General features: G+C 35.0%; 1 protein-coding gene across 1 annotated transcript in view; it reads right to left on the bottom strand.

Annotated features, from left to right (window-relative positions):
* Window positions 1-22,672: 22,672 nt before the first annotated feature.
* The window catches only part of LOC149799153 (A disintegrin and metalloproteinase with thrombospondin motifs 6-like), a 122,403-nt gene continuing 117,865 nt past the window's right edge, over window positions 22,673-27,210 (bottom strand). The window contains exon 26 of the mRNA XM_089958143.1: window positions 22,673-26,280. Coding sequence (XP_089814269.1) covers window positions 26,198-26,280 — 83 coding nt within the window. The 3' untranslated portion in view covers window positions 22,673-26,197. The remainder of the gene's footprint in view (window positions 26,281-27,210) is intronic.

Below are 27,210 nucleotides of genomic sequence, written 5' to 3'. Positions count from 1 at the left end.
TTTTTCAGGTCATCTACGTGCATTGATGCGAAATACAAACAATTATTTTCGTTACGTTTCACTGTTACCATATATAAAGAAGTTAATGTCTTGTTTTGATTTTAATTGAAATATATCGAACCGTAATATGCACATAAGTAAAAACTGAAGGAATTTTTGCAAACTTATAAGTGAGTACGTATCACTACATTACTACCTGAGGACAAAGGTTGATAGTTTTCACTAAGGAGACTGTAGACAAAAGACAACATATTGTTACTACTCTATGGTCTTAAACTAAGTAAGAGGAAGAAGAGAAACTAACACGTTTAGCAAAATTAACTAACAAATATTTAGTTTCTAAAAGTTAAAAGTAAACTTTCAAGCAAACAACTTTAACAAAATTGGCGAAAGTCAGGTACACATAACCCTCAGCCAAGACAGTCATGTTGGCCAAAATAGTGCACGAGGGTCGCACATTTGCAGCCACTCTCCGCTCTTTCAACATTCGTCGACAACGTATACGTGTTCGGATAACCCCGACGCAAAGATATTATATACACGTAAGGCAGTGTCCTCTGTACAACCAGTGATGGGGGTTGTCTGCCAGCACAATTATTGACGATATCCAGGGTACGGTCAGAAAACTATCGCAAATTTGGCAAAGCAAAATCAAAACTGCAATATCCACCTAAACATATGTATTTAGCACTCAGATGGTCTTGGTAACAACGGAGGTATTATACTAAGATTGATAATTTCTCGGATAGAATCCGAAAGAAACAAGCAAGCTCAATCTGCAAAGGAATTGCAAAATAAGTATACTACACCTGCAGTTGCTGTATTTGTTGTAAAAGTGGACGTTTCCCAAAATTCTTATGTTCGTGTTTGGCAGATTTCGATCGACCACTACCTGCTATGGATACGTACTCTACTCCATCGACTGACTACACGAGCGATTTCTCTGGTGTTCTCGATCGACCATGTCATTTACAATAGCTACGACATAGAGTCGACATTTGAGATGTAAGGTACTAAATGTGTATGTGTTTTCTTGGAGTACATGCAGTGCTAACGATGTTAGTGCACGAAGATCCATACCTTGGATTGTATATTGTTCAGACGCAGGCATCTATTGTAGTATTTTGTAGCACATTTGTGTTTTGTTCTGTTGCATCTCATTTTGGAGCGACTTTGTTTTCCATTTTATATCTACAGACTACCGTATTTCTCGAATTGTTTGTAGTAGGGCAAGTTTTTATTTTTTGTTGTTGTTGTTTGCTTCGATGGCTTTATGTTGTATTTGCGCTGTGGATTTGGTGCTTGGGTTTAGTTTTTGGGTTTACTCTTTTGGATTTTATTCCTGTGTTTGTGTTTGGTTTCTGTGTCTTTGCCTGCATTGCTAGTGTATTGCTTTATGCACATTGTTTTTTGCCTGCCATTGCTAGTGTATTGCTTTGTGCACACTGTTTTTGCCTGTCATTGCTAGTGTATTGCTTGTGAACACTGTGTTTGTTTTTGTTTTGTTTTGTTTCATGTGTTTGTGTTTTGGTTTTGGTTTTCGGTGTTTGGTTTTTGTTCTCAGTTTATGTGTTTGGTTTTGGTGACTGTTTGGTTTTTATTTCCTGTTTTTGTGTTTGGTTTTTGGATTTGGTGTTTGTGTTTGGTTTTCGGTGTCGAGATACTAGTTCGTCAAAAACAGCATGCTTGAAGTTGATGAAAAAAACTGGTAGCCCCAAGTCATTTTGTAGATTCTGCAATATTTTGAAACCTTTTAAGGCACTTCCATCCACACGAGATTCTAGCCCATTGACTGCATCACGTGTGGGGGCTCCTTACACCCCTGCGGACAAAATTAAAAGTTAACACCTGGCAACGCCCACATAGGGAGTAAAATGTAATGGCGGATATGGGTCGATGACGGTTGGAAAGACCACAAAGGTGACAAAAAGGGTAAAACGAACAGTTTCATACTTCACTGATTCACGGACAAAAATCAAACACATTATATAAATTAAATATATATAACCATATAATTGTTACAACCAATGCTGACTGTAAAAAAAACCAAGGGATATCATTCGCTACCAACATAACACAGAGGTTCGACTGGATAGGAAACAACTATGTCATAGCGCTAAGACTAGGAACAATACAAAGGACAGTGTTCACTGCCAAAATAATATAGGGGTTAAACTTGGCACAAAACAACGGCCAATTTTCATCGCCAAAATGTTATAGTGGTGAGACTGGAGACAAGAAAATAGACAGTTTTCACTGATAAGATAATATAGGGGTTAGACTGGAGATACCCATCTTCGATAGCCAAGGTTCTGATATGTTTATCATATCTTCACCTTGACAGATCAATCAGATATTTCAGCACTTCGGGTCCGAGATTTTAATTGGATGTGACCGCAGGACACCGCATCCAATAACAAATCAAGTTGTTTAAATTCGAAAAGTGTTTCTACATGATCGACACAATGGGAGCACTCAGCTGGAATGGATTCATAAATAAACGATTTTCCCCTGCCGGTCCGCGTCTGTACAAATACGTCCTTTCCCTCAAATACTCATGTAAAGGCTTCTCTCTGGTACGTAGTCATAATTTCGATATTAACTTACAGATTATCCTTTTGAAGTAAATTGCCTGCACCATTTTTTGGCCGATGTACAGTGCACCGCTGTTACACGCCACTGGTTAGTTGGCATCGCATAGTAAGGGAGGCAACTCGTGAAATCCAATAGATGTCGCTAGGACAAAGGACTGAAATATCGGATCGATCAGCCAAGGAATAGATAGGGTCGACATATCGGAAACTTGGCTAGCGAAGAGGAAAGATAGTACAACGGATTGTTTTCACTACCAAGATAATGCAGGGCTACGGTCGGAGACAAGAGAAAAATTTGGTTGTCGCTACCAATGTACTACAGAGATGCCACTTGATTGGAACATAGTTCGGCCATTTCCCTCACTCCGTGAAATAACCTTGGAAGCGAATCAAGGAATTCAAATCAATTTGATGTGTTTGATGGTTCGCCTCTGGAGGAGTGCACCACATATGTTACGATAGCAAATGTTGAGGTTACTCCAAGTGTGAAATTGTCTCCTTCAGCCGCCATGTTGCTCGTGAGAAGAAAAGTAGTTCAGAATATAGTTTTCAACGGTGACGAATTACATCCAAAGTTAATTTCATGACCTGACGGAAATGATTGAACGATTTTACGTTAGAGGTGCGACTATAGACGACAGAACGGCCAGCTTCAAACACCATGGTACTACAAAGGTACCACTGAAGACAAGAGAACGGGTAGTTTTCACTACCACAGTACTGTATACACTCGACTGGATACAAGACAAGAGATACAATGTTCATTACCAAAATAAATTTCGATCAAATTCTTGTTTTTATCTTAAATAAACTGTTAAATTCGTCGTGCACATTCAATCGTTTGTCAAGGAATTAGGAAAATAGCCGAGATAAGAATATTAAACCTTTGCCATCACTATCACCGCAATAAATGATATTGAGATAGCAAGTGGAGTTGTTGTTTAGAGCCTCGTGTTTGAATAGACCATTGTACCATTTCTTTATTCATATGTAATCATATATATAAAAAAACGCACACACACACACACACACACACACACACACACACACAAACAGAGACTGCAATGGCTAATCATCGGAAATCACTAATATTTTCGCTGCATTCTCCCATTCTCTCCCTTTCAACTCTTTCAATATCCCCAGTACGTATACGAATCAGAGACAGTGACACTTGGATCATAATGTAAACACTGGTCACATATATCATCCTTGTTTCTGCTATGAAGTCTGATTGAAAACATTTAGAAAAAAAGTCGTTATCATTTACAGTTTTGCACACGTGACCTTTATCCTTCACTCACCCCTATCCCACAACCCCACCGACCCTCACGTCTTTCCTATCAATGATCAATGGGAGCCATGAACAACAGTCTTCTTGCATATATATATATATATATATATATATATATATATATATATATATATATATATATATATATATATATATAGAGAGAGAGAGAGAGAGAGAGAGAGAGAGAGAGAGATGCCAGTTATAGCTGAAGGAATGTCTTATAAATTTAATGTATACTTGTCACAAGAGCATGTTGCTAGAGAGGTCTTGATCATGCAATAAATTGTAATCGTTACAGCGTATATAAGTGAAAAGGTGAAGTCGTTGAATCAACAGGTAATAATTACATTAATAATGTTTAAATTACTTTAGGAATCGAACAAGTAGTAGAACGGGTATCATATCTTTAGAAATAACTGCGCGATTAGTACTACCATGCGAGTTAAGAACTGAATACTAAAATTATGGCTAAGCCCGACTTTCTTTTTGATTTACTTATTATTTGTTCGTGGATTAAAACTAGTGGACAAAAGGACAAATTCATCGTAATCATCTCCTAAATACAACCCGCAATACTGTCAATTTGTATATGCTATGAATAGTTAATAAGGTAAATGAAACTGACAAACTGTCATCAAAGAGGTCACGCTTTTCATGGAGATAAAATGTTATCGGCTTACAACTCTAAGCTTGTTTCTAATTCGTATTGTTGAAGTTAAACTGGAGTGGAAATTTTCTGTCAATATAAATCATTTACATGACACGCTAACCGATTTGAGTGTTCTTTCTTTACATCAAGTTAATAAAAAAGGTAGCAATTAACAATCGGGAGTTGAGGCTACTTAGAATATAAACATGACTTCAAACAGGCAAAACCACTCCATTTTGATATCATATCACGTGTATGATATTCCTTGCACGTGCTAACAGAACATTATTTCATTTCATAATGCATTTGGTATGGGAAAATGTTGTATTGCAAGATACAGGGCAGTCTCTTTCAATTTATACTGGAAGGCGTCACGAGAGGAAAATACAATTATTTGAAAATTAACTAATCTATTTTGTGAATCAAGTTTCATATTTTTTGCATATTATCCCGTTCACCAGTCGCCTTTCATATTCTCTTTGTTTTGATGATGAGGTTGGGGTGGGTGTGGCGGAAAGTTTTTTCAAGTACAAAATCGAATGCACACCCTTGTAAATGATGAATGTTAAAGAAAGTGAAAATTTGGATGATTTTATTAAACAATTAACTCACTGGCTAATTAATGAACCGATGTCCTTTAGCTGTAAAAAGGTGTATTCAACAGATAGTATCACTTGGTAGATCGCATTAAATCATTCCAAAAAAGATCAAAATCATGCGTGGTAAAGAAAAAGAAAGACAATAATATTTAAAGCAAGTTACAGAAAGCTGGCCACTGGTGCGGATTTCTCCCTATTAGACCTTTCATTCGTCCGAGTTGCGCATATTTTGACGGATAATCCAGAAAAGCGGATTTTTATAAACTAAAGATCAAAAGTAAGTCGTGAACATAGGATTTTCTCTTGAATTCTTATATAGACAGCATTATTAATTAATTGACATTAACATAATCTGATTGGACCATTTACATGAAAATAGCTAACTCAGGTTTTACGTAAGGTCTGTATATTTCTATTTATGACAATGCTGATTTCCCGACTTGACTGAGGACAAAAGCATGCATTATTGCTGTATTTATGTATTCATCCTTCTAGTAGTAATATATCCTTTTTCTGTTGGTGATGCTATTATACAAAATATAATAACAAAGGCCACTGAAAATCTTTACAGTTGAATATAGAATGCTAAAATTTAATTTTGCTTAAAAATCAAAACCTTCACTTCATTTTATGACTTTATGCGCAATTTCTGATGTATTAAGACAATATTAACAATTTCGCTTTAGAGTGTGAGAAAAAAAGAAAGAAAAAAAAACAGGGATTTAGTTAAAAATATAACACCAGAAGAAAATGCCTGTCCAGTTCACATGGATGATGACTGTAGCTAAAATTCACACTGATAGAGTAAATTCAGATCAGCTAAGCACTCAGTTGTTGTTGTTGTTGTGGGGTTTAACGCCATTTTTCAGCACACGATAGGCTATACATGGCGGCCAGTATTAATGGTGGAGGAAGAACCGCTAAGCACTCAGAATCGCCTTAATAATACTAACCACTGTCAAGTATCTGCGAAGCATACGTGAAAAAACAAATAGCAGGTAAAATACAAATTTTAAAAAAATATGGAATAATATAGTCAGGTCAAACATAAATAAACTTATGAAAACAATAAGAACAAAGAAATTATGTTTTGTTCACAAAATAATACACTAAAAATGTAAATGAGAGCCTTCATGTTAATTAAGTAACTCGGTCGGACATTATGTTATGGAATGTGTGTGTATGTGTACACTGTACACAGTCCTTGACGTCATGTATGTGAATACTGTACACAGTCTTTGACGTCACATTTTCTGGCGTTATAAATAAGGAATGCGTATGTACATTACTGTGAAAAGAAAAGGTTTAGAGGGTATACTGTAAGCTGGGTTAAATTAACGCTACTGAAATTTTACGGTTAATTTCTTCTTCGTTGGAAGCTGTCCTTTAGAGAGAGGTGACATAATCGAGTAGACTGAGAGAATTCCTGTATAAATATTACCTTTAATCAAAAGGTGTCATCCGTGTATGGAGTTGACCATAATGCTAAGTAAATATATCCAGGAGTAGCATTTTATTAACTGACGATTATATTTTCTACTATTTTTTATTGGCGTTCTAACAATTAATTTCTTGTCTCGCCTTATTTGGAGAAAAATGCGATATATAGTAAATATGTGATCATGAATTCAATGCCAACTCAACTATAAAACTACTTGCAAAGTCACATAATAATAATAATAATAATAATAACAACAATAATGTATGTATATATATATATATATATATATATATATATATATATATATATATATAGAGAGAGAGAGAGAGAGAGAGAGAGAGAGAGAGAGAGAGAGAGAGAGAGAGAAAGAGAGAGAAACAGAGAGAGAGAGAGAGAGACCGGTGCTGGTGGCCTAAAGTCGTGGGTTTGATCGCCGGCGCTGAGTCATACCAAAGACTTGCAAAAAAAATGGTACTAACAGCTGGCCTCGCTTGGCGCTCAGCATTAAAAGGTTAGTGTTAGGACTGGTCGGCCTGGTGTCAGATAGATAGATACATACAAACATACATACATACATACATACATACATACATACATGCATGCATAGAGTAAAAATAAATAATTTGTTCCCTTCAGTCTGAATGACACGGAGTTCTTATAGGAACTTTGACCCTTAAGTTTGTACTACAATGAACTTCTCATGTGTGCTTAATCTTAGTGTGCTTTTAGCGGGAAGGCGAATGCGGCAAACATTTAATCACAAAGTCACGAATGTTATAATCTCACTTTGAGAAAAGTGGGAGTTTATCCAAAAATACATCTTTGATGTATTTCATAGCAAAATAGCCTGTGGTACATTTTATTGAAAGTGAAGGCTAAGTAAGTTAATATAATAACCAGTAATTGAAGGAAAGAGTTGGGTGGATAGGCCAGTTCTTTTCATGTCTCTAATCACTTATCTGTTATCGTATCACCGAATATATTCTTTTTGAAATATTGTCCTCATTGCAAGCCAATTTCGCCATAAACTATAACCCTCCATTCCATCATCTGCAGGTTGATTATATTCTATTCTATATGCGTGAAATTGTATGAAAATCCAACAAAAGTTTGACCTGAAAGAGAATAACGAAACAAATCTAATTTGTTTTTGGAATGTGATGTTTTGATTGGGCTTGACTAGTAGAAGGGTATTTACTCGAGGTTACAAAAAATAAAATCCAATCATATTTAAAATTTCAACTCACTCTTATTTTTCTTACCTCAGTTAGACGATGAGAAGATGAGGTCAAAGTTACTTAACAAAGGCGCCATGAATCATGTTGAAGGTTAACTGCTGTGATATCATTATTTTCTGCACGCACATATTTAACCACGATTGAAGCAGATTTCGTAAGATTCAACTAAAAGAGATCTAATCAAAAGACAGGTCACAGAGATATAAAGGGCGACAATCTAACGCGAATGAAGAATATGTGTCCTTCACTTTTATCTCGATTTCGTTGGTTTGGCCCTAACGATCTGGAGGTGGTAGGGGAGGTGAATTAAAATGACACTTGACTATAACGGGAGTTCTTATGCACCTCTTGTCACTTCGTTCGACCTGTTTTGATCCTTCCTTGGAATGAGTACATGATCATGAGCGTTTAAGTATCGAAAGGAATTAAATCTCACTAGCCCTGTTTGATTATATCGGTATAATTATATGTCTCATTCTTTGTTACACTCTGAAAGGTGACCCTAAATTGTTCAAACATCTCGCGCTCAAGAAGAGAAAGGAGTCCAAAAGATAGAACATATCAGAGCAATATTAGATTATAACTTAGTTTAGTTTCCACTTCTTGCAAGGATTCGTTCAGGTATACATGTCAGTGTTTATTTCTATGTTTGTATGCAAAGCTTATGCATAGATAAAGCTACACTATAGATAACTAAGAAACTGATTTGTTCAATTGACTTTATCTATTACAGGAATGTGATCGATTGGATGAAATAATATATGACCATTTTATAAATAGACTGAGAATTCAAATTTTTCATAAACGTTAATTACATAACATTACACCGCAGTGCTAACCCGCGTCTTGTGATGTCCCCCAACCCCCCAAACAAACAACATAAGATCTAATTAAACTATTTTTTCGTGATTTAAACGCTGTCTGCACCCTAGCATTAGCATTATCCTCTCAAAATGATAATAACTTAGTCCTCTTTAATAATTTAAGGCCGATGACGTCATAAGGTGACTTACCCCTTTATTCTCCATCATTATAACTATCTGAGATCTTGGTCTGTTGCAAACACATATAGCAACGTTTAAGATGCGAACATCTTAAAACTATCTGACTTCTATAAATGCATTTTCAACAAGGTGACAAGTACATGACTAGCACACTTAGGATTTCAGAGAGTAGACCGTTGGATTATATAAGCTTTCCCATCATCATATTGCAACGATGATACTTAGGATTTCAGAGAGTAGACCGTTGGATTATATAAGCTTTCCCATCATCATATTGCAACGATGATACTTAGGATTTCAGAGAGTAGACCGTTGGATTATATAAGCTTCCCATCATCATATTGCAACAATGACACTTAGGATTTCAGAGAGTAGACCGTTGGATTATATAAGCTTCCCATCATCATATTGCAACAATGACACTTAGGATTTCAGAGAGTAGACCGTTGGATTATATAAGCTTCCCATCATCATATTGCAACAATGACACTTAGGATTTCAGAGAGTAGACCGTTGGATTATATAAGCTTTCCCATCATCATATTGCAACGATGATACTTAGGATTTCAGGAGTAGACCGTTGGATTATATAAGCTTCCCATCATCATATTGCAACAATGACACTTAGGATTTCAGAGAGTAGACCGTTGGATTATATAAGCTTCCCATCATCATATTGCAACAATGACACTTAGGATTTCAGAGAGTAGACCGTTGGATTATATAAGCTTCCCATCATCATATTGCAACAATGACACTTAGGATTTCAGAGAGTAGACCGTTGGATTATATAAGCTTTCCCATCATCATATTGCAACGATGATACTTAGGATTTCAGGAGTAGACCGTTGGATTATATAAGCTTCCCATCATCATAGTGCAACAATTACGTTTAGGATTTCAGAGAGTAGACAGTTGGGTTATATAAGCTTTCCCATCATCATATTGCAACAATGATTTTACGTTGTTCACATATCGAACCATTCCGTGTTCCTACTAAATATTTTATAATTCTTATGATAATAATTAATGGAAAACGAAATTGCCAGAATTGATGCAATCCTCAAGAGAGCTGGTTAAGTATCTCAAATTCAACGACACTACATTATATGATTATGTGTATCTAATTTTCGTGTGACTAATAGATCGATTTATCAATCATTCAGTAAGCCAATCAAGCATTTCTAGGTTCTTTCTCCAAGAGCTTGCAAAGGTCAGCGATTAATTATTGCTGAGTCGTTATAGTATTTAATACCTTTGCTAAGACCTCGAAAGGTCATACTTAATTCCTGTACTTTTATGGTAAACGTAAAGTAGTTAATTAGGAAAATAGTATTTGGACAAAATTTACGCAAACATTATCCTGAATAACGATACATAATTGAAGAATTTGTAATGTTTGACCTTTATAGAAGTTCTGCAAAATGGCACATAATATAAAATGTGAAATATGATCCATTAATAGAGAAGAACGTGATTGAACAATGTGTAGTAATTAAAGAAATTTGTCCTCTTGCTTTTTCACAAAAGCAAGGATAAAATGGGCAAATAATACAAAACACGTATTTTAGCTAACTGATGATTTTCATTATTTCAAATATGTGGATGACAATGCATATAATTGGAAACAAGACTGCGTGACCATTTCTGCACAAAATGCAGCACCTAACGATGCGATGTGTGTTTATTCATGAAATACTTATTTCTTAAATTGTATTGTTTATATCAATGGCGTGCTAATTGAGTAATTTGTCCAGATTACACTTGGTGTACTTTTTCTTTTCATTTTCTTAATTGTTTGAAATTGATATTTGTTCCGATTCGTCGACGTAATTTTCCCTGCATCTACATCCACATTGAACGGTTGACTCGACTTGATTTGCACGCTTAAATATATTCATTTCTCCAATACGTGCAGGTTAAAGTCAACAAGTAACTATAAGATATGTATATACATACACAATCATTATCCATTTTAGCAATTAGAGTCGGTTATAGATTAATCGACCGTTGCAATGCTATTTCACATGTCAATACAATAATCTAGACCCCTTTCCCCCACCCCTCTCAAAAACCAGGGACATTTCAAGGAAGGTAAAAAATTTATGTACATCAATGGAGAAATGTGTTTGAAAAAAGACTCGATAGAAATATTATGATCTAGGGTGAACCAAGAAAAGGACATATCTCAGTTTTCCCGTCTGGTTATGATCCTTATGTTTTCCCATGATTCACTTGGACAGACAGAAATATAGATATATGTAAAGTTATGTAGACATAGAGACAAAAGTTGAAGTATAGACTTTTAAATACGTACAAAGATACATACATTAAACATCGAATGTTTTAAAAAGGCATATACTGATTAATACTTTCAAAACCTCCATTCGCACCCCCTCCACCCCTGTCCAGTCTTAGGCATAACTACGATATACTTTTGAACTGCTTATAATATCGTGAAACATGAGACGATATCAGCGAACATATTGGTGTGAGTATTGTGTCCAATATTTACCCAATCACTCTCATTAATGGGCACTATTAAGCAAGCTTAGTAAGATGCGATACTGTGATCATAGTCAAAAAATTTCAGGTTTTGTAAAATATCACCATGCCAGATTACGTGTAGACACTACCATGACACAGCTGACATATTACCTGTAGACACAACCATGCCAAGTCTGACAGATTGCGTGTAGACTCAACCATGCCAAGACTGACAGATTGCGTGTAGACACAACCATGCCAAGACTGACAAATTGCGTGTAGACACAACCATGCCAAGACTGACAGATTGCGTGCAGACACGACCATGCCAAGACTGACAGATTGTGTGTGACATGACCATGACAACAGATTGCGTATGGCCATGACCGTGCCAAGATTTTCAGATTGCGTGTAAATATTGCCATGCTAATGCGTGCAAACATGACCATGCTAAGGCGTATAAATATGGCCACAACAAAGCATATTATTATGACCACCAACGCTTGCATATTGTATGTAAACATGGCCATGCCAAGGTGTGTAAATATGGCCACAACAAATGCTGTTATTATGACCACCAAGGTTTGTAGATTGTGTGTAAACATGGCCACGCCAAGGCGTGTAAATATGGCCACAACAAGGCATGTTAATATGGCCACCAACGCTTGCATATTTTATGTAAACATGGTCATGCCAAGGCGTATAAATATGGCCACAACAAAACATGTTAATATGACCACCAAGATTTGCAGATTGTGTGTAAACGTGGTCATGTATATGCTTGTAAATATGGCCACGCCAAGGCGTATAAATATGGCCACAACAGAGCATGTTAATATGACCAACAAGTTTTGCAGATTGTATGTAAACATAGCCATGCAAATGCTTGTAAATATGGCCACAACAAAGCATGTGAATATGACCGCCAAGGTTTGCAGATTGTGTGCAAACATGGCTATGCCAATGCGTATAAATATGGCCACAACAATGCATGTTAATATAACCACCAAGGTTTGCAGATTGTGTGTAACCATGGCCATGCGAATGCGAGTAAATATAGCCACAACAAAGCATGTTAATATGACCACTAAGGTTTGCAGATTGTGTGCAAACATGGCTATGCCAATGTGTATAAATATGGCCACAACAATGCATGTTAATATAACCACCAAGGTTTGCAGATTGTGTGTAACCATGGCCATGCGAATGCGAGTAAATATAGCCACAACAAAGCATGTTAATATGACCACTAAGGTTTGCAGATTGTGTGTAACCATGGCCATGCCAACGCTTCTAAATATGGCCACAACAAAGCATGTTAATATGGCCACTAAGGCTTGCAGACTGTATGTACACATGACCCTTCCAAGGCGTGTAGTTATGGCCACGAAATGGCGTGTAAACATGACCTTACCAAGACGAGTTAGCATGACCAAGCTAAGGCGTGTAAACATAGCGATGCCAAGGCTTGCAAACTGAGTGTAAACATGGTCATAACAAGGCATGTAAACATGATCAAACCAACGATTGCCGAATGCATGTATCAGGGATATATATATATATATATATATATATATATATATATATATATATATATATATATATATGAAATTATTATCAGATATGTGCCTTAATTGTGTAACATTTATATGACCGCAATCTTCACTGAAGCCTTTGAGTGATCTTCTCGCAAAGGTAGATGAAAATAATTTGTCAGTTCATAGCAAATTTTAATCTAAGTTAGCATTTTTTCGCATTGATTAATGTGTGTGTGTGTGTGTGTGTGTGTGTGTGGTTTTGTGTGTGTGTGTGTGTGTGTGTGTGTGTGTGATTTGGATTTTAACTTACGGTAGCTTTAACAATTTTTCAGTCATGGATTAATTGTATTCCTCTAAAAATTCACAACTTATGAGCATGAATTTTATTTTGCAAATTTACACACACAGAGGCCACTGATGGTAAAAGGCAAAACTGGCGATTGTAAACAGGTTAATAAATTTATACTTTGAACAAATACTACGTACCAAATATAATAATAATAATAATAATAATAATAATAAGTATCATTATTATTATTATTATTATTATTATTAGTTTTTTATTATTATTATTATTATTATTATTATTATTATTATTATTATTATTATTATTTGTTATGTTCACTGTACAACAAAAGCATAATTGCGGGTATGTGTCGGTTTCTCCCAAATTTATGTTCCACACAAGAATAACAGTATACTGCCCATTTTTGTTTACGCTATAAAAGCGATATATGGATTAGTCGAGTCGTTCAACTGGCCAAGATCGAAAGACAGTCTGCTTATGCGAGAAGCCTCTGATGAACAGACTATCAGAGAAGAAGTGTTACTTCGGCAAAGCTGTTATTGTAAAGTATTACTAATTTAGGAGGCTATGGCAACAATAACTTGATCAACCGTACAAAGGGCCACGGCAACAATTATATGATCACTAGGTCAAGTGACTGTAATCAAAATAAGATGGTCACTATACATAAGACATAGCAGTGTTATTTAAAGTAGTACATTTTATCTTATTATGGTCTCGTTAAGTTCTTTTAAAGCAAAAATATTGTTTTCATGTCCCTTGTTTACTTGAACGTAAATTAACTGGAGGAATTTAGTGCTACAAAATTTAAAACAAATCGAGTCTATAAATAAATTCGATCGTTTGTAAGAAAACGTATTTGCGTATTCAGATTCCTGCATTGTAAAATGTATTTCAAATGGAAAAAAAATGTTCTTTTGTACATGTTTCAAAAAGTGGATACATTAAAGTTTTGATCACTCTACCAAAACATTAATTTACAAGGTATAAATTGTTGACACCAAATTTACTAGTCCAAGTTTGTGTTTACTAAGGTTCGATTTTAAAGAATGCATCTTTGAGAGAAAATGATTTCGTAGATCAAATATAGATTTCAAACTGGCAACAAAAAACGTCGGACCAAACGCATTCTGGACTAATTACCGATTATCACCCCAATAATATTAATGGTATATTTTCAGCCTTCAGTATTTCAAAAATTGACATACTTCGCAACGTTTAGAATCTCAGTTATGTACAGATGAGATAACGTTATCAGGTTCCCGGTTATATGCAGTGTCCAATCACGAACTTCTCTCTTCAAGGATCATATTCCGCGTGTTATATTATATACCTTTTTGTAGAACTAGCTGACAGGTTAAACGATATAATGCTTGAATTAAGTATCATTATTCACCATAATATATGCATATAATTTGTGAAAATACTATTTTATTAATCAGATACTTTATGTTTACCATAAAGGTATGGAAATTAAATATGACAAGTCTTGGTTAAAATATCTGATACTACCATGAGTTATCAATAATCAATCCATGTTCCTTGCACTTTTATATGTGTAACTGCGCAATGTGCAGAATTATAATTATATCCTGTACACTAACTGGTTGACTGACTGATTTGTTTGTACATCTGTTAATCGAACGACTATTTGGATGCATGTTTGCCAACTCTTGTAGAGTATGTCCAGTTAATTTTGAATTCGAGATCCTTAGTTACGTAGCTGGTTTGAGGGGTGCGTCAATTCTGACAATTTTGCTTCCGCTGTCGATCATGATTTTAAAACTTGAAAATATTTGAAAGGAAAACTGAATCGCCTATCAATAGTCGATATCTAGAACAAAGTAAAATTGTTATCGAAATATGATGACCAGAAAAATTATAGAATCCAACTGTCTGCTTTCTATAACCTAGAGTGTGACTGCTGCTCGTATCTTTCTGAACTTTTCGAAATTTCATTAATGGAAGTCAAACGATTTTTGAGGCTGTTTAAATAATGCACATTTCTGTATATGTTATAACAGCTTAAGCTCACAGCTAGTCAATGCATGAACCACCGAGTCACAAACTGTATCGCCTGTCCTTTGCTAAATAGCACTGATTATTTAAACTTTTGGGGACATAATGCTAAGACTTCGTCTTAGCTCAACACATTCAGAAATAATTTGAATAGATCTTTAATATGTGGGAAAATATTACAACACTACACTGGGCAGAGCGGAATAACTTTGTATAATTAAATTTTATGATTCGATCACATTTCTTGAAATCTGTCTCAGCCCTAACAAAAATTGAAGTCAACTCAACAAGGCAGCGTTAACGTTGTGCATATCTTGGAGGGTTCTATGCAAAAGCTTTATAAAAAAAAAACATTATAAAAGCAAAACGCATGATCGGAACGAAAAATGAACTTAATGCATTAGCGAAGAAACGTTTTTAGTAGTGACAACTGCGTTCGATTATTATCGAATAATTTTGATGATACATTCATTTTATATTTTCGAACCCTTTATCTGTATTGACTGTAAAATTATTGTACACTTCAGGACGATGTGTCAGATATTTCAAAGAATATGGTATACATTTGTCACGGTAGTGAAAAGTTATTTCGTCTCCAGTCACACGAGTATAGTCTCGTTTTAGTGAAAACTATCCATTGTTTTGTTTTCAGTCACACATCTATTGTGTCGAGGTAGTGAAAACTGTCTATCGTATTCTCTCTAGTGCCTCCCATACAGTGTCTTGGTAGTCAAAACTATCCTTCGTCTCGCGCCATCGCGGTTGTGAAAACGATACTTTTGTTTTCTTATACTCCACTGTATACAAAATAGTGGCAATGTTCTATCTTCTGTTTACATTCGTACCTATAAAGTAACCACAGTTAATTGCATCAGCTGTTGTGTCCACATTCGTACTTCTATAGTATCTCGGTAGTGAAAATCAGCCTTTAACTCGTCTCTAATCTTCTCGTATTAACAAGTAGTACGTGAAGAGTATCCATTGTCTTGTTAACAGTCGTACCGCAATATTATCTCGGCAGTGAAAACTGTCTGGTGTCTTGTCTTCAGTCACACTTTTTTTAGTATTTGGCTAGTCCGCTGAAATATCTACCGCCGCACATGTACAGTAGTGCAGTATTGAAAAATATCCATGGTCTTATATCCAGTTACTGCTCAATATTATCATAATACTAAATGTATCCTTTGCCTTGTCTTACGTGGCATATCTATAGTGTTATGATAGTGAAAGCATTACGTTGTCTTGCCTTATCTCAGTTAGTATCTCCATAATATCACGGTACTGAAGGCAAAGCATGGTCTTGCCTTATCTCAGGTCGCACTTCTATAATATCATGGTACTGAAGGCAAAGCATGGTCTTGCCTTGTCTCAGGTCGCACTTCTATAATATCATAATACTGAAGGCAAAGCATGTTCTTGCCTTGTCTCAGGTCGCACCTCTATAATATCATGGTACTGAAGGCAAAGCATGGTCTTGCCTTGTCTCAGGTCGCACCTCTATAATATCATGGTGCTGAAGGCAAAGCATGGTCTTGCCTTGTCTCAGGTCGCACCTCTATAATATCATGGTATTGAAAGCCTAGCAGTTTACAGCATTTCTCGTCGCCTTCTTTAATTGCACCAGGAATAATATGTATGTCTCAGATTCTATTATGACAATGTACGAAGAACAGGAAAATATTTTGCCTAAAACGTGTTCCTGTTTTGTTTTAAATTCTGTTCTAGAATTATAGATATTTAATACTCATCAGGATCGGATACCCATCCAAGTTTAGTAAATGTGTTATAGTTATAATTTATTTCATGTATTAAGCGGAAAATGCAGTTACGCTCGCTTTTAGACATGTATGTTATCGTAGGGAAGAATGCAACTATTCGAAAAAATTGATAATATAAACATATATCAGTCATTTGCTAATATTCTTCCTCTTTCTGTTATGACATAACAGAGACTGAATTTATGAGATGGATAATTCTTATTTGAGTTGTGAAAACGTTTTTCACGCGTCTTTCCTTTTTATTATGTAGACTGCTCATCCGGTAATATGAAGAAGAACACAAAGGTTTACCAGAAGTCAACGTTGAACTTAAAACAGTCTATAGTTAGCGCTTGTCTTTCGTACACGTTCTGAAGACATCCTAAGTTTGAATATTGACTTCATAGTTGTTTGATACACACAGGGCCGACAATGGGGGGGGGGGACAACCGGGGATATATCCCCAAGGCCCGGGTCGAACAAAACTTTTAATTTCATAAAAGAAACATTTTGTTTGCTAAAGAACTAGGAAAGGCCTGGGTGTTTCTTACCCCAGGGCCCGTGATCGCTCTCTACGGCCCTGGATACACAGAAAAGAGTAATTACGTAATAAAGTTCACCATTATACTATTATTTAATTGTTTAAAAAAACTATGTTGATTTTATGGCGACGGTGGCTGTCTTTAGTTTAGGAACATTATATATGAATTAATACATTAAATTAATCAATAATGAAAACTTTTTATATTTAAGTGGTGTATCTTGACTCATTTATTTTAATTTTGCACGGATTTAAACTAATTATATAGTTTTATGTTATTAATATGTACCTAATATGAAAAATAGATTAAATAAATATGTTCGTAACTTTCGAATGGAAAGCTCTTTTTTGGGTGTGGGGTGGGGTGCTGACATATAACTTCCTTACTGATCTAGACGAAAAATCTTCGACTACAGATCCAAGTCATTCTCCCTTATCGGAAGTGCTAAATGTAGTATGCCATCAAATTTATGCCAAAGGATTTAATAGAAATTCGTTTATATTGCAGGTCAAGGGAAACAACATGGTGTGCAATAATGGCAATAACTGATGTTTAACTTCCTTTTGGATCTCTTAGTCTTTTGTGTCACTTAGAGGCTCTTGCAAGGGTTACATGCACGTGTATAGCTGAAGCTGAATGACTTAGGGTTAGAAATCTGACTATGTCAAACCTTCTAGTTGTTAAACAAACACGTCAGATTAACAGATGGAGCGAAACAGTTTATATTGATTTTATTTCATTTAACATTTATCATCACGAGAGGCGGTGTTAGTGGGAATGTTCGAGTGTGTGCATGATTAGTATTATTTGTCAATAAATGTAATATTATTTGTGTATTTTTTATCATCTTCGTCTCTTGAGTGACTTTCGCCTGTCCCAAATATTTACCCTTTCCTATCTTAAATATTCAACTTCGTGTAGAGGTGTTCGTGACATTTTAGTACAATCAGTCGCGTATACTTTTTTAAGAGGATTATCACAGTCTAAAGGTATCAAATAGGTTTTCTCATAATTTAACACAAAGGTCAAAGGTTCAAATGTCAAAGGTCAAACACTGATGAAAATGAGCCAGTGGACGGGTAAGTATTAGTTTCAATGAAATGGAATATAAATATAAAATGAGTATCAGCGTTTCAAAATTGATCTCGATGTGATAATGGCTGACAAAGTGGAAAATATATTCCATTTGAAGATTTAATATTTACTGGCTTAAATGTTTCTTTTATAACGTTATAATGGCAGACAAACTGGGTAATCTCTTCCATTCAAAGATTTAACATTTACTGGCTTAAAGGTTTCTTTTATAACGTCATAAGACTGGTGATTGATTTCATACTTGTAACAAAGTTTTCTTTCTCTAACGTTTAAGAGACCACTCCGGTGGCCTAGTGGTTAGAGCGTCAGGATAATGTGACTGGGTGGGACATCATGCTACATATCTGCGGCATGGTGCCCAACTGCTAGACATCACCATAAACTGCCACATTGCAGACATCGTAGCGATATGACTGAAAAATTGTTAAAGCTACGTTAAAAATCCAAATCACACTCACACGCTCTAGCGTTTAAACCAATGTATACAGTGGTTATGTCCCCATCTACCGCTTTAAATTAAGTACACTTTAGCAATTTCCATCATTGCGCTTGTAGCATATAACAACATTATATTATGAATTCTAACGTTTTTACTTTGCCTTACAAAATTTAATATGGGCTTAGAAACCATTTGCAAACTCCTACAGTGAGAATGAAATAAACAATTTAAATAGTTCTGCATGGAGTGTTTTCATAGAGCAACAGTCTTATGCAACAACGTAACAGACAGTCAACAAGGAATATACAACAGTATGTTATATAAATATTTTAGCGTAAGATATTTTAAGGGCGAGACTCTCAATAGTTACAAACTGGGGAAAAGCAGGCAAATGAGTGTAGTCCCGTTAGTGCCACTCTTTTTGTTGCTGTGACAGTTCCCGAGGCTATTCCGACTCTCGTTGCTTTGTCTGTGCCTATAATTTCTGAACATTCCCTTTTTTGTTTCTTTTCTAAGTAACATAAAACTGAAAACCATTGAAATGCACTAGGACAACAATAGACAATTTATTTTCCCTCCTCTGTGAGACTCGAGGTTTTTAATATTTCTATTATGTCCTCCCTTAATTTGTATATCCTCTACAATTTACTCGTATATCTCTTCGTAATATTACACAATACATAACAAAATTCAGTTAATTTTTTGTCCAAAGCATCTTCCTTGATACTGTTAACTACTAACTCGTTGGCAATATGTTCTTAGCTTCCTGTGGTATAATTTCATCGTCAAATTTTATAATTAGCTTCCTGTGGTATAATTTCATCGTCAAAGTTTATAATTAGCTTCCTGTGGTATAATTTCATCGTCAAATTTTATAATTAGCTTCCTGTGGTATAATTTCATCGTCAAAGGTTATAAGAGTATCTTCTACCACATCTTGTAGTTTTAGTTGTTTTATTGTGTGCACTTTTTTTTTCCCCAGTGGCAGACGAACTAGAAATAACTTATAGTCAAGCGTTATCCTGCAAGCAAGTTTTAAAAGTAGGCCATAAACTACTGGCATTTCCAGAAAATAGTCAAATGCCTAATTTTTCCTGGTTAGTTGTGTTAAATGGATTGTGATACCCAGATTGATTGTGTTAAATGGATTGTGATACCCAGATACCCAAAGAGAGAGAGAGAGAGAGAGAGATTTGGCTGTTGTTACTACTTTAAAAAAGGGATTTGCTTTCAGTTACCCATTTCAGTCAAAAAAAGTGTATTGGTATTAGCATCCTTCTGCCACGTCCTCTGCTATTACAATGCTAATTCATTTTGCTAGTTCAGCTATTGGCAACGTATTCTGGCAACTAAATTGAAACTGTTAATGTGATAATTACAATCAAAAGAATAGCAATACGTAGTGCAATTATAGAAGTGACTATATACAAGCGATGGCGTTTTATTGCGTCACAAAATCATTGATGGTTAAAGATGGAATTATGAAAAAGTTTCGAGAAGAACATTAATCAGTCAAACAAACAACAAAAAAAAACATCAAAAGAGTTGATGATTTGATTTAGTTCATGAATAATGAAACTATTGTTACACACACGTATATAAAGATAATGCATGGTAGGGCAGAATAGTTATTAGGGAAAGGTAGATAATAAAGAAACATTTACCAGTCTATTGGAAATTTACCTCCCCTTTCGTTTCTGAATGATTGAAAATGAGTTGGTAAAAGTAGCATTTAGTGTGTGATTGCAGTTTTTATTTAAATATGAGAATTACTTTCGTTTTATTCCGTGAATGGTTACAACTTTTGTGTACTGTTATTATCTTGTTTTATAACTGTCAGTGTTTCATTAGTGTTCGGTACACTTTTTAGACAATCACAGGGATGATAGGCATAAGCAGTTTCTAGAAACGTACGTATTTAAGTTGCAGGCTAGTATCAAGTTAGATCTGTTTTCGGCAGATTTCGCATTATAGGATGAAATATGAAAGTTTCATACATTTTCTTTTGAATTTTAAGCATTCTAAATTTAGCGATAGTACATCATATGTATGCGTGTTCAAGACCATCCAAACCTCTAATGATGATTTAATAGTTGTTTGATATTCAGTTAAATAATTATATTTCAGCAATTTAAGAATTGTGAGTATTACAGTCAGGATAAATTGTTATGAAAGACCATCTTGATTTGAGCGAGATGCATGGTAGACTTTCTTTTCCTTACACATTTCGTATGGTTGAAATCGCTACATTAATCAATAATGTGTATAAGCACCTTCTTGGCCAAATTACTTAATTTGTTTTAAGGAAATTAAAAGATTTAATAACTTTATACAATTAGCATGCATTCTGACATGTAAATAAATTCAATTGTTTGACAAGGTTAATATGCTTCAAAAATAATGCTCCTACTTTATATTATAGGGCTTATTCTGGAGTGGTTTATTAATCTGGGCATAAAATGCCCCTACTGAACATTTCATTAATTTTGTCAGTGTGGGTTTCACTCCATTATTAAACGCATACAATGTTAAGTACACCGGTTCGCTTTCGTCGATTACTTATTATGAGCCTGTATATGTATTCATTCGCTTGAGCTTGTACCTAGTGTGATAACAGACCTGTCAAACATAAAAAATCATAGGGATAACTATATAGTTTTATGTGTTCATTTCAAATAAAATGTATGAAACTCTTCGATTAATTTAATTGTATGTTTGCCATGACTTGCAAGATATTAAAAGTACTCGATGTAAAATCCTCTACATGCTTTTTTCATCAGCTCGGCAATGATTTTAGTCTGATACTATTTGTTCAGATAAATACTATTTGCAATTCCTCGTCTCAGCAGTAACCTTCCTTCAACAATTGGTATTTTTTGTTGGCTTTCTTCCTGCATTTTCCGTTGTAATGCTTCCTTCAACAATTGGTATTTTTTGTTGGCTTTCTTCCTGCATTTTCCGTTGTAATGCTTCCTTCAACAATTGGTATTTTTTGTTGGCTTTCTTCCTGCATTTTCCGTTGTAATGCTTCCTTCAACAATTGGTATTTTTTGTTGGCTTTCTTCCTGCATTTTCCGTTGTAATGCTTCCTTCAACAATTGGTATTTTTTGTTGGCTTTCTTCCTGCATTTTCCGTTGTAATGCTTCCTTCAACAATTGGTATTTTTTATGGCTTTCTTCCTGCATTTTCCGTTGTAATGCTTCCTTCAACAATTGGTATTTTTTGATGGCTTTCTTCCTGCATTTTCCGTTGTAATGCTTCCTTCAACAATTGGTATTTTTTGTTGGCTTTCTTCCTGCATTTTCCGTTGTAATGCTTCCTTCAACAATTTGTATTTTTTGATGGCTTTCTTCCTGCATTTTCCGTTGTAATGCTTCCTTCAACAATTGGTATTTTTTGTTGGCTTTCTTCCTGCATTTTCCGTTGTAATGCTTCCTTCGTTTGAAAAACTACTTATCTAATCAATCAACTATTTTTCTTCATAACTACCTGTCTCTAAGATCATGCAGTGCAAATTACAGAGTTAAAAACATTATGCATGCAAGAGGCAAATTCAAATAGAATTCTCAAAGACACCACAGGAGGCGAACGTTCTATTATCAGGATATTAAGCAAGGAAAGTACTGCACATACAACTTGATTTATTGAACAGAAACTCTGCTTGTGCAAATTGAATTTATTAACATTCCTAACTGGTAAAATCATTAAATGTGACTCAACAAAACAATGAGGCACACAAACACATTGTATATATAAAAATAAGTCACATACATTTATTCTACTCAGCAATGATAGATCTTTAGTATCCTTTGGAGAAAAAAAAAATTCCATAGAGAAGATAAATTCAGGTTAGGGTGATACTGATCATTGGCATTTGGTTATCCTCGACAATGGTAAATTGCAAATCTCACGCTCATCATTCTATGAATGGCTGCCCTACTGAGCAAGAATACGGACTGAGAATTTAACGTAAACAAATCAATCACAGTACATAAAATAGAAGCCGCTGTGATATAATCTTGGTATATAGCTATATTACACACACCTGCGCGAGACACTATAAAATTACACTACTGTCTTGTATCTTGTACTATACTGAATCAAATCTTAAAAACTGAGCTAACAAAATATCCAATCAATAAAACTGACAAATCATATGAAGTTGCATCTTACTGCAACTTTCGTTGGCAATAGTGAATAGTACACGAGACTTCGACAGAAAACCACAATTCAACAAAGTCACTGACTCATAAACTATAGTCATATTGAACTGCTTTTGTGGTATTCTTACAGATTTATCCCCTGAATATGTTTTGCAACCCTGCGATGATAATCGCTCAAAATACGAATTTATCCAAAATTTCTTAAGCATTAAAATATAGGCTCCAATCAACTATCTTGCGATAAACAACACCGCTCAATAAATGCGCCTTCTCGTCTAGTTTTGTTTTTCACTCCACCATTAAAAATAACTTTAACATCAAAATCACTCGTACAGGTGAGCCATAAATCAATTCCAAAGCACGAAGGATACATAGGATTGTACATAAGTTCACATTTCATTGGAAATCTGCAAAAATTTCAATAACTCGTTCAAAATGTCCTCATATCTAGATTACTTAGCCGGTAAAAAGAATTACGCTGACTGTAACATCGAAGAATTCGAATCAACTGAAAACTCGAACCCCAAAGTAGTTATGTGAACAGCGATGCAAATTTCGTAGCCTATACATGTATAAGTGAGCTTCCTTTTTGATTTGCAAAGCTCACAAAATATTACAATATTGTCTAATTTAACACTCCAGTTTGAAAGGAGGGCAGATGTACGATTAGCCTTACCACGCGCCAAAACTTAACGATTTGCTTTACAAAATGGAGTGATGAAACTCTCAAGATCATTTAAACACGACACAAGTGACGTGTCACCGTCTTGACGTCACTATGGGTGTAATACCCAAAGTAGAGCATGTGTTTGTGAAGTGTTATATCATGGCATTGCCATGAAATATCTATGTACCATGAATGATATACTGATTCTCTATGGCCTGAATGCCTGTAAAGTGAGCAATAAATTATACAAAATTATTTTTCAAAAAGAGCACGACGATTGAACAGAAAACAAGAATTGTAAAGTGTCGATAAGATGTCCACAGTAAAGGGTCAATAATATGTCCCCAGTAAAGGTGTCCCTATCTGCTTCAGATAGCTCACCCTCCATAATATACACCTAATGCGTACACTATTAATAGCTGATCCTAAAATCATTTATTAACGTAGCTTAACTTTCAATGGTTGCCATTTATCAAAATTAACGTTGTTGTTATATCTTAGAAATTTGTTTTATGAAAAGTTGAAAAAATACAGTTTTAAAATAGGCATAAATTTGAGTTTGACTGTTTACTCAAGCTGAAGAGATTTGTGCATATGACAACAACCAAAAGGACAATGTAATATAAATGTGATATAAGATGGCAGACTGGACAGTAGGACTTGTTGCCATTCGGATCCCCATCATATTTAGTTAAAATGGTCAAGTATGTTTTTCTTGGTCTTTAGAAGTATTTATATATTTGTAAATGTTTGTTAATGACATCATAGTGGGATGGTCAATTGAGACACTTTATATAAAGGTGAAAGGATAGAATACATATATGATAGGTATATTTGGTTTCTATGACAGATCACAAGATCTCTTCAGAAAGTTTGAAAGGCAAGGATGCTCGCGTGAAATTAGTTAAAATTTACCACAACATTTTTAGAGATGTCATTTGAAAGTGTTTTTATCTTCATGACCGTCAGACATTTTTCTAATGTATCTGTAAAGTTTAATGAGTTTCCTTATAACGAGGGCCGTGTTTGAGGTAGGATTAGGATTATTTGGCAAAATGACCGTCATACATTTCCTTATAACGAGGCCGTGTTTGAGGTAGGATTAACATTATTTGTGCAAAATAAAAGGCTTTAATTCCATGGTACTTTCTCTCCTATTTGATAAAATCAGCATGGTGATTTTTAAAAAAGGGCTCGTTGGAAAGGTTTTGCTAAATTCAGCAACTTTAGTTTACAAACTAGCGACTCGCAATATTGATACAGTCCTGAATGTTCGCCATGCCTGAATGTTCTTGGACAATTGGATCATAATTTGTAAGGTGGAGAAGTGAGAACGGACGACGCAAAAAGCTATGCCAATCAAGGGCAACACCAACAGCGCATGTGACATTACTATCAAACCCTGTATTCTCGAAACTTTTTAGGAAACAAATCGTACTCTAAAGCTGGAAATTCCAAAACGTTGATAGTCCATAATGAAATTTTTAACATAAGCCTTATCTAATTATGATGTACATCACTGGCCTATATAGTCAAAGTGCCATGTTCGATTCTTTCAGCAAATGTGTACGGTTTCATGTTAAGATATGCATTCGGTGTATATTGCAGAATCGAATTTCATGCAGGTTGTGTGCAAAGTAATATGTTTTGACAGATGATAACCTTGCTTTGAAATCCAGGCCTTCAATAAAGAGTTTACGCGCCGTATAATTGCAGTGTTTTTAGGTCATGGATTATTTGAGGGACTTTTAGATTTCATTTGTGAAGTCACAAGGTTTCTAAGATACGCACAGCGGTTGGAGAATGATGATATAGGTTTAGGGCGATTACGAAATCGAGATACAGAAAAGGAAAGTAAATGTACAAAATCATAAATATTTATATGTAAGTAACTCATTCCGTTTCCATAAGACGTAATCTGCATATATTGACAAATATAATGATACTACTCTTGACACGAAGCATCAAACAGATTATTGCTGTTCAGAAAATTATTCGTTTATACTAGACAGACACATCTAAAACAAATATAACATCTGCAAAACTGTGTCTCAACAGTCGCAACATAAGTTTTTTATCCAATGTTAAATGTGCCATTTTTGCAATAGAGGAAAACTCATAGAAATGCCAAGATTTCATATATCTCCAAACAAATGACTATATATTATATAGTTTCATTGTATATTTTATCGATCAATGCGTGAGTAACTCTGTTGGTGAAACTCAAGGACGAAGTTTTTTTTTAAAGTTTGAACAGTAGACATTCAGCAATAAAATATTCCTTACTAAGCGAAAAAGTCAATCATGGTTTCATTAGTTTGATTCTTGGGGAAAATCATAATATGTACAGTGATGAAGGTTCTTCGTTAACGGAGGTGCTCGAGCAGAATGATCACAACTGGTAGCAGACACAGGAGGGAGAGCATGAAGCCCGTCTGTCTTGGTGATCCTGTTGAAGCAAAAAGAAAGAAAATGTTTTATGTTATGACATTTATTCGCTGAAAACAGATTAATTCGCTCTTTTATGCTGCTGACGATTTCGGGATTTTTTTTTTCTGTTGCAGGAAATCAAAGTTTCTTATTTCAAATCCGATGACCGTCAAAATGTTTAAACAAATCTTTACGGATATCAAGGCTTATGTTGAAATATCAACAAAATCTAATCTTTATGCAAACAATAGGAATTAAGTAGAGTAATGTTTATTCCGATGAGACCTAAAGGTCCACTGAAATCAAATATGGGATAAATATATGGTGTTTATGAGAAGAGATAAATGACTAATGAAATGGGAATGGGAATAATTTATTTTCTTCATAGCATATGGACGCATAGCAGTACAGATTCCGACTAAATAAGTAAATGAACTCATCTCAACTTCGTCACCTTATTTGCTCATATATTGTAAAACGTAAAAAAATCTCATTCATCAATTTTCATTCACCTCCTTGTCTGCCGTGATTTTCCTGTCGGTGGTTTCCCAAGAATTCTTTGTGAATGATATTATCGTGTTTCTTTTCGTATTTGTATTATAATTTCTTCTCAACAGCAGATGCGTTCCATTTTACATCATAGCGCGTGATAGAAACAGGATTAAACAGGATCCCCTGCTTAGTGATTGAACTAAAAATGTCGATGTACGTTATCGCTGCATTTGCCGTTAAGCATTTCGCGAGGAATTTATGCAATAATTTTCAGTGGGATTTTTATGGACAAGGAGCAAAATAAAGTGAATAAACGCCATTTAGAGGTAAGTGTCATCAGATTCTACAAAATGACACCTATAGCTCAAAAAAAGTGACTCAGAGCGCGTGAATGACGTATGTGAGTAGTCTCCGTCAGTCACTATCATGCCGCAGTCATACAAAGAATTAGGTATCG

This window comes from Sinohyriopsis cumingii, chromosome 5, assembly GCF_028554795.1.
Source record: "Sinohyriopsis cumingii isolate HCF-2022 chromosome 5, ASM2855479v2, whole genome shotgun sequence".
Taxonomy (NCBI): Eukaryota; Metazoa; Mollusca; class Bivalvia; order Unionida; family Unionidae; genus Sinohyriopsis; species Sinohyriopsis cumingii.
The sequence above is the reverse complement of the archived record's forward strand: the minus strand, read 5'-3'. Positions and strand labels throughout refer to the sequence as shown.